At 48.0% G+C, this 14,506-nt stretch overlaps 1 protein-coding gene across 1 annotated transcript in view; it reads left to right on the top strand.

Annotated features, from left to right (window-relative positions):
- The first annotated feature begins 4,944 nt into the window (after window positions 1-4,944).
- SPMIP4 (sperm microtubule inner protein 4) overlaps window positions 4,945-14,506 on the top strand; it is a 50,193-nt gene continuing 40,631 nt past the window's right edge. The window contains exons 1-3 of the mRNA XM_074267206.1: window positions 4,945-5,083; window positions 6,836-6,989; window positions 12,342-12,515. Coding sequence (XP_074123307.1) covers window positions 6,856-6,989; window positions 12,342-12,515 — 308 coding nt within the window. The 5' untranslated portion in view covers window positions 4,945-5,083; window positions 6,836-6,855. The remainder of the gene's footprint in view (window positions 5,084-6,835; window positions 6,990-12,341; window positions 12,516-14,506) is intronic.

Genomic DNA, 14,506 nt, shown 5'->3' with positions numbered 1-14,506 from the left:
TTCTTTTTCTCTGTCTCTGTCTCTCTGTGTCTCTATATTTCTGACTCTGTCTCCCTCAGTCTCTGTCTCTCTCTTTTTCTGTGTCTCTCTCTGTCTCTCTATGTCTCTGTTTCTCCTATCTTTGTCTCTTTGCTGTCTCTCTCAGTCTGTCTTTCTCTGTCTCTGTCTCCATCTCTCTGTGCCTCTATCTCTTTGTCTGTGTATCTCTCAACTTTGTCTCTGTCATTCTGTGTCTCTCTCTGTCTCTTTTTCTCCTGTCTCTGTCTCTCCTCTGTCTTTCTTTTTCTGTCTCTGTCTCTTTCTGTGTATCTCTCAACTTTCTGTCTCTGTCTTTCTCTTTGTCTCTGTGTCTTTCTGTGTCTCTCTGTCTCTGTCTCTCTGACTTTCTCTGTGTCTCTCTGTCTCTGTCTCTCTGTCTTTCTCTGTGTCTCCCTCTCTCTGAGCTACCTTGGACAAAACAGCAAAAGGGAATAGAAAAAACTCTGGATTTGGAGCCAAAGGATCTGTGTAGAAGTTCTGTTTCTTCTAATTTTGTGATCTTAAGCAAACCATTTACTTTTGTTTGGGTCTCATCTTCCTCATCTGTGAAATGGGACTTGAGTAGTCTATGACCTCTAAAATCTAAATCTAAATTCTCTGTTTCCTTGTCTGGCCTCAGTTTTCTTATCTGGGAAATGGAAGTTGGGGTATCCCACATATCCCCAGGGTCATTTATAACAGTAAAAATAATAATCATCGTAATAATAGCCATCATGCATATAGTATTGAACAAACCCCAGGAAAGTAGGTGCTATTGTTATTGTTCACCCTTCAGTCCTGTCCAGCTTTCAATAACATAGTGTGTCCATAACTGTCCATGGGGTTTTCTTGGCAAAGAAACTGGAGTGGTTCCCCTTTTCCAAGTGACTTGTCCAGAGTCCCTCAGCTGTTAAGTGTCTGAGCTGGATTTGAACTCAGGTTAATGATCCCTCCTCCAGGTCCAGCGCTCTGTGCACTTTGGTGCCACCTAGTGGCCATTATTAGATTATAACAGCAACAACGACTAGCATTTATATAAAACTTTACAGAGTTCCACATATGTTCTCCCAGCTGGTCTCCTCCTGCTCTCACACTGTGATCCCATGTTCTTTACTGGGGCCTCGGTTTCTTAATCTTTAACAAAATAATATCAGTCTAGTATGTCAAGTACTTTGCAAAGTACTTTACAATTATTATTTCATTTGATGCTGTTACATCATATTAATCCGTTATATTACAATATACACAAATGTATAATTATATCATAATATGCAGTAATAATATTTCTACTAATATACAAAACATTATACTTAGTATAACATTAATTCATGATAATATGAATATGCTAATGTTTGCATAATATATTATTGTCACTTTATAGATGAGGACTTTGAGACTGAAGGAGGCTACTTGCCCAGGGTTATCTCGCTAGTAAGAATCTGAGGTAGGATTTGAATTAGGATCTTTCGGACTTTAGAGACAAAACTCTATCCCAGTTGGTGCATTAGATAATTTTTCACATCTCTTCCAGTTCCAGTTCCATGGTCCCTTTATGGGCTTCGATTTCTCCATCTGCAAATTGAAGCGTCGGATTTGAAAACCTCTGAGTTTCTGGACCTCTGCATCTGGTTGACTGTACAGGGGGCTAGATGGGGTGGGATGGGGTGAGGGCTTAGCTGAGCATTCTTTCTCGTCTGACCTTCCAAGATAGCAAAGGTCTCCATGGGTTTCCAGAGTTCATTTATTCTGGTTATCTCTGGCCAATGAACAGCAGCATTGGTCACATCTACGTGAGTCCAGAGCAAGCTGCTGTTCTCCTGCTCCCCTAGGCTGGGAGGCCAAATTCATTTCTTCTAGGTTTTGCCACTGATTAACCTCAGGATGTACATGGAATTCCCGTGACAGCCCCCAACCCCATTTCTTAATGATGGGTATAAGGTGTGAGAAGAAGGAAAAAATTTTGGCTCTTCCCTTTCCTGCCTGAAAATCCTGACGGTAGTGGGCATTTAGACCAGGGCATTTAGTCCTGACACAGTTCTTTATCCTTTGGGCTGACCCCACAGCTCTGAGCTAAGGGATTATCTTTTTCTAAAACTAATACCTGATGATCATTATTTCAGAAATGGCTCAGTGGTGGGCCTCCCCCCAAGAGAGGCTTAGATACCATTTAAGAAGCGAGCCATTTCTCAGAAAGGAGTGTGTCTTTCTGGAGAACAGAACTAATTCTGTACTTAGTTCCCTTCATTGTTCTGGGGAAAGGCTAACTTGGTTGAGTCAGGCACCAAGAAACAGAAAATTGCTCCATTCTAGGAAGGCCTAAACCTTAAACTTTTTCCACTCGTGATCCCTTTTTGCCTAAGAAATTTTTACACGACCCTGGGCAGATAGGTATACAAATTATATATTTGCTAATAATCATAAAGAAATTTATTTTAAAACAATTCTTTGCTATACATATAATTTTACCATTTATTCATAAAACTTGAAAGCAAATTTGCCTACTAAGTGATGGATGTGTTTGTTTGTTTTTACATAAATTAAATCTTGGCAGAATATTTGATCCTGCAGGAGGCGGAGTGTTCAGAAACCTTTTATGATTGCCAAGTTTTTCATTAGCCTCACATTCAGCTGCCCCACCCCACATGAGGTTGAGACCCACAGTTTGGGCAGCTTTGGTATATATGATCCTGAACCACTGCTAAAACATTAGGATATATGCCTGGGCTGGTAATCCCTTTGTAATTTATCACTTCTGATCTATAGGAAGGATGGGAGCTCATTAGAATCATACCTAAACTATGAGTCAATACGCTCTGAAAGAGTAAATGAGTAAAGAGCATTATTAGCTTTCCCATGCATGCGCTGAGCGCCACTTTGGACATTAGAGGGCCTACCTTCTTGATTCTCAGCTGTTTGAAGGCTGTTCAGCCTTTCCAGTCTGGAGATTGTCAGCCCAGCTTCCCACCGTGGACCTCCTACCACTAAGGGATGCAGGGCCCAAGCTCTGCAGATTCTAAGACCTGAAGATTCTCGGGGTCCAGATGGAACATTTAGTTAGGCCTACTGGTCTCAGACAAGAGAAATCCAGGTCCAGAGAGGGAAGGTCCAGGGTGCCATGATCAGGAGAAAGAGACCTAAAGAAATTAGGGGGCAGTGAGAGTGCCTGGCCTGGAGAAGGAAGTGACAAACTGCTCCAGTATCTTTGCCAAGGAAACCCCAAAGGGGATCACAAGGAATCACACTTGACTGAACTACAGCAAAGAAATTGGGCTTCCTGATTTGGGGGGAAAGAGCTATGACTGTCCCCAGACACTCAGATTTGAGTTCTTACTGTCAATTCCTTTCTCATGACCCAATTTCTTCAGGGTCATCTTCTTTTTTTTTTTTTTTTTTTTTTTTTTTTGTCCGTGGTCTTAGTAACTCTTGAGTGTTCCTTCTCCCTATAGCAGAGTGGGCCTTGCTACATCAGGGGCTCTCCATCTCTTCTCTTTCTGGACCGCTCAGGTGAGCCAGGGCTCCCGTCTCAGGATCAGCTTCTCCAGAACTGAAGGAAACGATGTCAGAGGTTCAAATTTTCAAGCTATCCTCCCCCATCCAAGTTCAGGACTTGGCCACGAGCTGGCCCCTCCAGGGCCTCGAGCTGAGCTGAGCTGCCTCCCCAGTGGGCATCCCCTGCCTTGGCCCAGCTGGCACCAGCGGGTGCCCTGCCAATCGCGGCCCAGCGGGCAGCCAGCCCCATCCCTCCCCGGCAGCAACATTCCCTCATTTTGATGGAAAGATTTCATTCTGCAATCGCCGGAGCCCCGGAAAGAATGCTTTTTTAATTGTGCTCCCGCTGGGTACTTCTCCCCCCCTCCCCCCCGCACTCCGGCCCTGCCACACGCTCATTTCTTTGGTTCTTTTGACTCCTCGAAAAGCCCAAAGTCACTTAAGGGGCTGCCAGTCAACCCTGCCGGGGGACCGGTGGCCGAGGGGCAGAAGGGCCGGGGAGGGGGGGAGGGGGGCGAGGGACCGGGCTAATCGCAAACTTGGGGCGTCTCTGCACCGTGGCGGGAATCCGCCCTTCGCCGGCCTGCGCACTCCCCCAAAGAGGCGCCCATTAAGGGCCCACCACGCGCGAGGCGCTGACCAAGGGCAGGGCCCGAGCGACACGTCCGGGGAGCCGGGCCTTTATTGGCCGGTCTCCAGAGCCGTCAGCGCGGCTGAGCGGGCACGGGAGCGCAGAAACGGTCACCCCTGAGCCTTGGAGGGACGCGGCCCAAAGCAGGCCGGCCGGTGCCCAGTGGCGCTTCTACCGTCACCACTGCCAAGAGGGCACCTCCTCCCCCAAGCGCGCTCAGCCCGGCACGCCCCCGCCCCCTCTCCGGGGGTGCCCTCGGCCCGGGCCAGCGGAGGCGGCCTCCGCCACGCAGCCCTTCCCGGCGGGCTCCCTTCGGCGGTCTCAGAGGAGGTCTCAGCCTGGCCCAGGGTCCTTCTCCCTCCCCCTCTCCCTCCCTCCTTCCCCGCCGCTCTGCCCGGGCAGCCGCCGGGTTCCATTGGTGGAACAAGAGAATCTCACGTAGGGTCAATGGGACCCTAACCACTGAGGCACAAGTGAGGCTGAAGGAGCGCCCCCCAACCCCATCTGCTCCCCCGAAGTCACTTTGAGAGCTTTACAACTGAATTAAGAGCAGCAGACTGGTCTACACGCTCCCCTCAGAGCCAGCGCCCACCCCCCTTCACGCACACTGTCATTTCCCTAGAAAGCGGCTCATTTAGCGGGCTAGCCCACAGTCCCATAATAACTTTATTGCGCTTCCGCTGTCCCCTGCACGGAGCGCATCAGACAGTTGTCCCAGTTACGGTCACGGTCACAGTCACAGGCGGGCCCGGGGCCCATTTATCAACTGCCCCCGCGGCCGCCTGGCACGCACGCCCCCTCCCTCACGCACGCTGCTTGCAAGCTCTCGGGTCACAGACTGCAGCAGCTCCAGGACCGAATCCTGCGTGGGCTGGCGCGTGGGACTGCTCTGAGGGGTGGGGGGAGGGAAAGAGAAGGCCTCTTCGTCCTGCCTTGAAGTGTGAGGTGCGTGGGAAGCTCATCTGCCAAACTCGTGGGTCGAGGCAGCTCACCAGGGTGGGGGTGGAGGGACCAGGTTTTGCTGCCCCATTTCCCCGACTCCAGATTTTCGGCCTGCTTTCCTGGGGCTCCCTGCACCCGCCCCCCAGCTGAGGGAGCTGAGAGCGAGGTGGGCAGGTCACTTCGAGGGATCCACTGAGTCAGTCTCTAGAAGCTTTTGCTTGGTGCTTCCTTCTCAAAGTCATGGGCGGTCAGTGTGAGCACGTGGCCCCTTGGCCCCTCCGCGCTTGACCTCTTTGCCCTGGAAGCAATTGGCTGATATCCTCTGAGGCCCTTTCTAGGTCCATTCCACTGGATGGATAATGTATGACATTAGTTATTTGTAAGCGTGCAGAGAGAAAAGGGAGCAGAGGAAAGAATCTTCCTGAGTTCAAATGTGGCTTCAGACACTTGCCAGCCCAATGGTCCTGTTTGCCTCAGTTTCCTCATTTGTACAATGAGCTGGAGAAGCGTATGGCAAGTCACTCCAGTACCTTTGTCAAGAAAGCTCCACGAGTGCAAGAAGAGTAGGACGACTGGACGACAAAATATACAAACATGTATGTGTATACACAGACACAACCATACACACATATATATTTATATACATGCATATGTTATTGACATACATATATGTATGTGCATATGTATATACATACACATAGTGTGGATATAGCTATAGAAACACACCCATATATAGCCTCTCAACCAGAAAGACTCACAGAATCCTAGATCATACAGCTGGAATCCCCATTCCCCAGATCCCAAATTCAAAGAGCAAGGAAGAAGATCTGGATTTGTGTGGATCTGATGAGTGATCCAGCTGGGTGACCTGGTGGATTCTTCACCTGTGAAATGAAGTTTCATTTCAATAATAGTTTATCATAAGGCCCAAAGGAGAATTAGGGGGGTAGTAGACAAGTCTCCCAACCTTTTCATTTGACCATAACATGAATAGACAAGGATCCTTTGGCAAAGTGCTTAAGATCACAACTTGAGTCTCTTCTGTGGAAAATCCTAGGACCATTCATCGAAATCTAGAAGCCTTAGAGTCCATTTAGCTCATTCTTCTCATCTGACAGGGGAGGAAACTGAGGCCCAGGAGGATGTGACTTGTGACCTACAGAAGGCAGGTCTTTTCAAATCCAATGCTTCTTTCCATTGACTTTTCAGAAGTTTTGCTTTTCTTTCCCGTCTTTTCTTTTCTTTTCTTTCCTTTTCTGGAAGTATAGTGATTAAGATGAAGCCCATTGAAAGAGAACTTTTTGCTGACCACAGAAATAATACCATTTCATTTGAAAGCATGCTCCACTTTGGGTATTGTTTGCTGTTAAAAATCGCACAGCCCTCCCAGATTGAGAGATGGGTCCTTAAAGGCCACTGAGCTGCGCCAATCCCTTCAATTGACTCCTAAGGAAAAGAGCCCACAGAGGTGAGTGACTTGCCCAGGCTCACACAGCACAGCTAGCAGGTGTGTGAGTTGGGCATTTCAAGGCCAGATCTTCCTTCCAGAGCAGGGATCTGTCCACTGTACTCCCCAACTTTCTATTTCTTGAGCAAACACAGACCTGTAATTTCCTCAGAGTTCTCCAGGAAACTGAGCACTGGACGTGCAGCCCATCCTGCTGAGTGTGTAGGATGTGTAGTGATGGTCCCATTGGAGTGATCACTTTGCTTGGCCCACAAAGCTCAGTCAATCTGATCTTCCTTCCCCTTTAGACATTTTTATCGGAGGAACCATGGAAATGTGTCCCAACTTGCCCCATTATTATAATCAACTGGAAGGCACCAGCATCTTGTCCAACACAATTACTTCCAATGAAATCCACACTCCACTGCAAGTCCCAGCACGGATAACTGCATCAGAGAACAGGTAAGGCAAAAAGAAAGAGCCTGTCCCTTTGGGATGAGTCTCGGGCACATGCCCATCTTAGTGGAAGAAATCTGGAGATAATGTCTGTCTAAGATCTGTGTTCAAGGCTGCCTCTGCTATTTACATGCAACAGCTTAGCTAAGGAATTAAAACTTTCTCTAAAAATGAGGAGAAAATTAATGAACTTAGCAAGGATGCAATTATTCAAGCAAGGGATCATCAGTACGAGTCAATTAACCAAGACACAAATTTTTAAGTGCATTGTGTTAGGAATGGAAAGAAGGCGACAGGAATAGTAGGGGCATGGTTTGTACCATTAATAAATAACCTCTGTCTTCCGGGAACGTTTATTCTCCAGTCTGAGACATGTGTTATTGGACAAACATGAAAAATAAATATACATAAAATAAATATACATAAAATAAATTCAAGGTAATTTGGGGAAAGGCATCAGTAGGTAGGGTAACAAATGTGAAGTCGTAGAAAAAAAACAAATTTTGGAACCTGAGTTCGAATGTTGATTCTACTGTGTGTTCCCTTGATGACTGAAAAATTCTTCTCCCTTACTTCAATTTCCTCCTCTGTAAAACTCTGCGTGAATTAGTCTCCTCACAACTTAACATTTATGATTGCATCATCGCCAGTCATGGCTATATTCTATTTCAGACCACGAGTTTAAGAACAATAATGAGAATAAAATGCTTTCTCTTCATAATACCACTGGGTATCTTAGTACTCAGAAGGAATCTTGTGGCGTCCATGGCCATTTAGAACTTTTGGAAAGGTGCCTCTTAAAATAAAAATGGGGGAACACAGCATCTGTTACGGGAGACAGAAGCAGTGGCAAAAATACATATTTGTTATGTGTCCGGGGAAGAGGCTGAAGAAGTCCTATCGCCTTAAATAATGCTAGGAGAACACAGCAGTTCATTGTGGTATTATGCAAACCTGGCGGGGATGCCAAAAAAGGTGAATTTTAGACAGATATAGTGCATTCAGTGCCTCTTTATAAATCGATCTTTGTGAGGGGAAGGGGAGAGGAGGGAGGGATGTTTATGATTGTAGGAAACAAGTCTAATATTTCACCAGGAGTAATATTCGCCTAAAGAATTCTGCGCTCTCGGCCCGGCCTGCAGCAGCGAACTGCACCGCTCGTCTCCGCGGAGGGTCCGCCATCTGACCGCACCTCTCTCTTACCCCTGATATTGTTGCGGTTTACTTGTAAGTTTCCCGCTTGTCAGGTGAAATCCATCAGGAGGATCCAGCCTCCAGAAGTGGAGGGGCCCGTGAGGACGGCTGCTCGGCCTTTAATTACAGATGGAGACCAAGCTCACGGGGAGAAGGGCCGGGGTCAGAGTCGCGTGATCCTGCTCCTGATCTCCGACTGAGTGAGAAGGGGCCTCAGAGACCGCCTACTCCGACCTCCGCCCGTTTTACAGATGAGGAAACTGAGGCAGTGATATTATGTCAATGATATCTCAAAACAATTTGGTTTAAAAAGTGATTTGGGTCTCTAAGGGATTCTATTGTACATGTGGGTGTGTACATGTTTCTACGTGTGTGTGTACATGTGACAGTTCCCGGGCTCTAGGTGCCCTAAAGTGCGCCAGAGATCCCTCCGCCGTCTCCGCCCCCGCTGTCTCTGCGGGTTCTGGGGGGCAGCGGTGACTTCTCAGGAGCCCGAACTTTTTTAAGTCTGTGCCTCAAACCCCGGGTCCCTGGGACGGGATGGTCAGCCGCGGGTCCTTAATCTCTCCGGGCCCCCGCCTGTCACTGGGCGCGTCGGCCACTAGGTGGCGCTGTCGCTGGCCAGGTGGAGGTGCGCGGGAGCGCGGGGCGCCCCTTTTCGGAACATCTGCCTTTTGCGCAGTTTGGAGAAATAAAGAGAAGGAAAGGTCCGCGTGGGCCATGAGAGCGCAGCGTTTGCGGCCCGGAGCCGCGCGGGGAGGGGGGAGACGAGGAGTCCGGGGTGCGAGTCCCTGGGCCCGGTCCTGGAGAGCGGGAGGGGCGGCCTTGGCTCGGAGGGAACCAGTGCCCGCTCCCGTAACGGAACCGGCGTCCTCCCAGCCAATCGGAGAGCTTAATGATTAAGTTTTAAAGTTAAGGGTACTGCGCAAGCGTGTCTGTGGCGCCGCCGTAGTGGCGGGAAGTGGGGAGGGGGCGTGGGGGGGAAATCGTTGTTTGCGTTTTATTTTCTTGCTCTTTTTCCCTTTTTGATCCGATTTTTCTTGAGCAGCGCGATAACTCTATAAATACGTGCACATATATTGGATTTGCATATAATTTAACATAGTTAACATGTATGAGACTACGGGCCATCTGGGGGAGGGGGGGGAAGGAGGGGAAAGTCGGAACAGAAGGTTTTGCAAAGGTCAGTATTGAAAAACTCACCCCTGAGTTTGCTTTATAAATAAAAAGCTATAATTAAAGGGTGAATGTTGAGAACTATCTTTGCCTATATTTTAAAAATAAAAACTCTTTAAAAATTAATTTAAAAAAGACTATTCTGAGAAAGGGTCCATCAGCGTCATCAATGCGCCGGAGGTAAGGAATCCCCTGTCCCGCCCTCCTTCATTTTACCCACGGGGAAACTGAGACCGGAGAGAGGGAGCGACCGCCAAAAGGGGCAAAGAGGAAGCTAGGAAAGCACTTTCCAGTCGGAGGTGCAATGCCTTGCATGCAATAGGCACTTAATAAATGCTCACTGGATTCAGTTGGAGCTGGTTGTCAGAAACAGCCCTTTGGCTCCAGTCCTGGGCTCTTCATCCTTGCTTCTTTTTTTTTTTTTTCCATAAAATCTTTCTATTTTACATTATGGATGGAAAGACTGTGGGATGTTAGAGCGGAAGTTTTTAACTGTCGTCCAGTCGTTTCAGTCACATCCAACATGGTAGCCCCGTTTGGGGTGTTCTTGGCAAAGATGCAGGACTGGCTCCACTTCCTTCTCCATTCCATTTCACAGATGAGGAAACTGAGGGAAGCGGGGTGGCTGCCTTGCCCAGGGTCAGCCAGTCAGTGTCTCAGACCGGATTTCTACTGAAGGAGGGAATTCTGGGATCCCTGCCCCTGCTCTGTCCCTGCACTGACCTATCGGATCCTGCTTTGTCCCGTGAGACTGACCTGACCTTAACTCCCCGACCCCTCAGACTATAAAATGGGGGTGAGATTAGGCGCCGTGAGGTGCCCCGAGCCTTCCAAGTTCGAAATCAGTCTCAGCAGTTTTTGAAAAAAGGTTCTCTCTGGAATGAAGTAGCAGGAGCAGCCGGACCTGGCACTGGGGCCTCCAACACCACCCAGGGATTCATGCTGAGCCTCAGTTTCCTCATCTTGGAAAGCGGAAATCACCCTGCAATGGTTCAAAGGAGATCATGGGTGTAAAGCATTTTGGGAACCACAAAGTGTCCTGGGAGTGTCAGCAATGATTGCTACTCTGATCCTCTAGACCAGGTGGTGCCTTCAGGGGTCACCACAGCCACTGGGGGGGGGGGGATCATCTGAACTCTGGCGCTCTGAGCCACCTAGACTGTACCAGTCAGTGTCTGCACTACCTTTGGCATTAATATGGTGAGTCTCCCAAAGGGGGCATCTGCCAGGTTGTCCACAGAGGGGCAAACCAGGCAGGGTCAGAAAAGGTGGTAAAGGTTCAAGGGCCTCTGCCGGGCAGAGTGGGACCAGCCCTGGAGGAGCCCCCTCCCTTCCAGCCTGGCTGAGTCAGAGACACTCAGGCTTGGGGGGAAACAAGTTTTTCCAGTTTTTGTTAGATTTCTAAGGTTAAAGGAGAAGCCATTTCCTGCTGAGGCAGTGGCCCATTCCATTCCTCTCTTTGATGGGAATTCACCCATTCCTCCTCGTCCTGTCCCCTGGACAGCCTCCAGGACCAGAGATTCCTGTAAATGCTGGAAAACAGCTGCCCAGCTCCCCCAGTCAAGGCCCCAGCTCTGCCACATCCTGGCCGGGAGACCGGAGCTGGGTATCTCTGCTGCCATCAGTGAGCCCAAGAGTGTGGTACAAATAGAGGCAGCTCTCCAAAGGTGGAAAGAGAGACAGAGAGGCAAACAGACAGACAGAGAGTGAAAGAGAAAGAGGCAGAGACACAGGGAGACAGAGAAGAGAGAAAGAGACAGAAAGACATACACAAGACAGAGACAGAGAGACAGAAGAGGGAGAGAAAAAGAGACAGAGACAGAGAAAGAGAGAGAGAGAAAGAGAGAGAGACAGAAAGAGTGAGACAGGCAAAGAGAGAAAAAGAGAGACAGAAAGGGAGAGACAGACAGACAGAGATTGAGAGAGACAGAGAAACAGACAGACAGAAAGACAGAGATTGAAAGAGAAAGAGGCAGAGACACAGGGAGACAGAGAGAGAGAAAGAGAAGAGAGAACAGACAGAGCAGAGATTGAAAGAGAAAGAGGCAGAAACACAGAGAGACAGACAGAGAAGAAAAAGCAGACGATGCAGAGAGGGAGAGACCAAACAGACAGAATTGAGAGAGAAAGACAGAAGAGATAGAGACAGAGACACAATAGGAGGTATGCACACTTCTGGAGAAGGGGACATCTCTGAGACATGAATGTTTGCTAAGACATGAGGGGTTGAAGCGAGGCAGATCCCAAGGGCAGGTGATTTATTGCTCTCCCCTAAGCTCAAGAGGTTCTCATAGGTCATTGGGAGTTTGTTCCCCTTCCCACTCCGCCAACAATGGAGGCACAAATGGAGCTCTATTCTGTGCTGCTCTGAAAACTCTAAAGTTCCTCCTTACACTGTGGGCTGCCCCATCTGTGTCCTGGGAAAAGGAAAAACCAAGAGAGCTGAGGAGCTGCTGGATTAGTTAATCTAGACAAAATGTCCTCATTGCACACCCACAGGATAGAAGTTGTGTATGTGTGCATGTATATGTGTGTGTGTGTGTGTGTGTGTGTGTGTGTGTGTGTGTGAGTGTGTGTGTGTGTGTGCTGGGAAGAGAGGAGGAAGAGAGGACTCAGCTAGAGGCCATCAGCACCCACTGAGGGGATGGGACCCTCCCCCACTCCCCCCACATGATCATTATCCAGGCCCCCTCCTCTCCACTCACCTGCTCACTGCACAAACCCAACCCGCCCCCAACCTCCATGGCACTCTAGTCTCCCCAGGGTACCTTCTGTCCTCCACCTTTGCCATGGCTCCTTCCCAGGATTGCAGTCTCCCCCTCTCTCCTACAGCCTCTGTCCATGGCAGCCAGACCACCTGCCCCCCTCCTCCCCCAGCCCCCAACGGGGACCCAGACTTGTAGGCAGTGAGAAGCCTGAATAACAGCAACCTGGAGAAATTCTCCTTCTTTTCACACGGCTTTTAACAGATGCTTTCTTCACATCCAGGTATCAGGAGTTTAAGAAATCAAATCTAGTACCCAGGCTCCCATGGGGGAAAGAACGGGAATATGGCGCCATGATACCGATGTCGCTGCCAGAGGAATACAAACCCAAATCGGGGCCTCGGTTCTACAGCAAAGGACACAAGCATTTTGGCTTTGGTGGGGACCCCTGGCCAAGGTAAATGAGCTTGGGGGGGGTTGTTTCTCCATTGGTACTGCTACATTGGACGGTCCCTTCTCTTGTTCCCTCCCAAAACCCGGCTCACTAAACCAAATCTTACAGAATACAAGAATGCCTGGAACAAGAGAGAGCAGGACTACGCTGACGTCATTTTGCTAAGATATATTTGCTATTATTACATAGATGAGGGTACCATAGTGCACAGAGCCCCCTCGGTCTGTACCCCAAGCTGCCTCCCAGGTGAGTGCTCCCTCCCATTCCAGCAGGCAGGGCTGCTCTCTGAAGCTCAGACTGATCTCAGCTTTTCTCCAGAATGACTCACTGGCCTGCTCTCGTTTTTAAGTACTAAAGGACATAGGCACATTTATTCTTTATAGCTGACAAATGGTAAATGTCTCATTTCTGCCAGGCAAATGTAATATTCCAGTCCCTACAGACTGGAAAAAAGCTATATCCTTATGAGTTTGGCTCCTGTAGCAGCAGACATAGCCCTAAATAAGACCCTCGAAAAGTGTCCAAAAACGGTGTCTCGGCGATTTCAAGAAGTCCCCAGTTCTGTCATCCCTGAAGAAGATTCAGGGTTTTGTGTGTTTGGTGTGGAAAAACAAAAGCAGAGTTTGCAGCCGCTGGATACTCCTACCCATATTTATCACACTTCTTTTGGATCCTGAATGGAATTTCCTGATCTCCCTCTGGCCACTGGGTGCAGATGGTTCTGGAGGGGAAAGCGAGCCAGGTGACCTTATACTCTGAAATCCAATTCACTTGCATGTCAGGGAATCACCGCCCAGAGTCATGTTGAGTATAAAGGCCCAGCTTTTCATGGAGAGGTGATTCAGGCCAGGTCTAGGGGACCGGTGATGGAGGACTGTGGGAGCTGAGGATGGATCACAACACAGCATTTTCACTCTTTTTGTTGTGATTTGCTTGGATTTTATTTTCTTTCTCATTTTTTTTTAACTTTTTGATCTGATTTTTCTCATGCAGCAGGATAATTGTATAGATATGTATATCTGTGTTGGATTCAACATATATTTTACCGTATTTAACATGTATTGGATTGCATGTCATCTGGGGACGGGGTGGGGTTAATGTTGAGGAATGATTCTTGCATATGTTTTGAAAATAGAAGACTTGAGAGAGAGAGAGAGAGAGAGAGAGAGAGAGAGAGAAAGAGAGAGAACAGAATAAAGTCCTCGTGATAAAAATATTGATGAAACTTTGGGTCTCAGCTGTCCTAGTGTGACCTATATTTGTAGTATGCTCCAGGTGAGCCAAGATTGACATAAGGACCCACTGGCTTCCCTAAAGCACCAATCAGGGGCGGCCCTTCCAATCTCCTCACCAATGGATGTAGAGAACAGTATCAATAACAGATCAGTACTTCCCAGGAACTTGCTGAGGTGTGCCCACCCTTCCACGGTGTACATTGCAGCTCATCCATTCCTTCTGTATCTCCCCTTTGAGCCTCCCAGAGGATCCTTCCAATACCCAAGAGGGCTTCCCCCTATGGCTATGATTTGGGGGATTCCAGTAAGCCAGCCTCTCTCTGTGCTCCCTTGACACCCTACCTACCCCTCTGACCACCTTCCTCCTTTCCAGGCTTTACACGTTCTTCCTAACTTAAAAAAAAAAAAAAAAAAAAGAAATCATATTCTCTGCATCTTAATTATCTTATTAAAAACATCATCCATAATATGTTTTGCATGATTTCACATGCATAATTGATATCCTATTGCTTGCCTTCTCAGCAGGCTGGAAGAGAGGAGAGAATTTAGAACTCAAAAAAAAAAAAACCCTTTAAAGAATGTTTAAAATAAATAAAAAAATAATTTAAAAAATAATCCCTAATCATAGCATAATAGAAAGTGAGAGGTAGGAGGCCTGGCACCTACCAGCTATATAATTAGGCTATTCTGATTTTATAATCACCCCTCCTAAAGGACACACTGTGAAGTTTAATCTACATTATTTCTCTCCATCACTTT

The sequence above is a fragment of the Sminthopsis crassicaudata genome, chromosome 5 (assembly GCF_048593235.1).
Source record: "Sminthopsis crassicaudata isolate SCR6 chromosome 5, ASM4859323v1, whole genome shotgun sequence".
Classification (NCBI taxonomy): Eukaryota; Metazoa; Chordata; class Mammalia; order Dasyuromorphia; family Dasyuridae; genus Sminthopsis; species Sminthopsis crassicaudata.
This window is presented reverse-complemented; position numbering and strand designations above follow the sequence as displayed.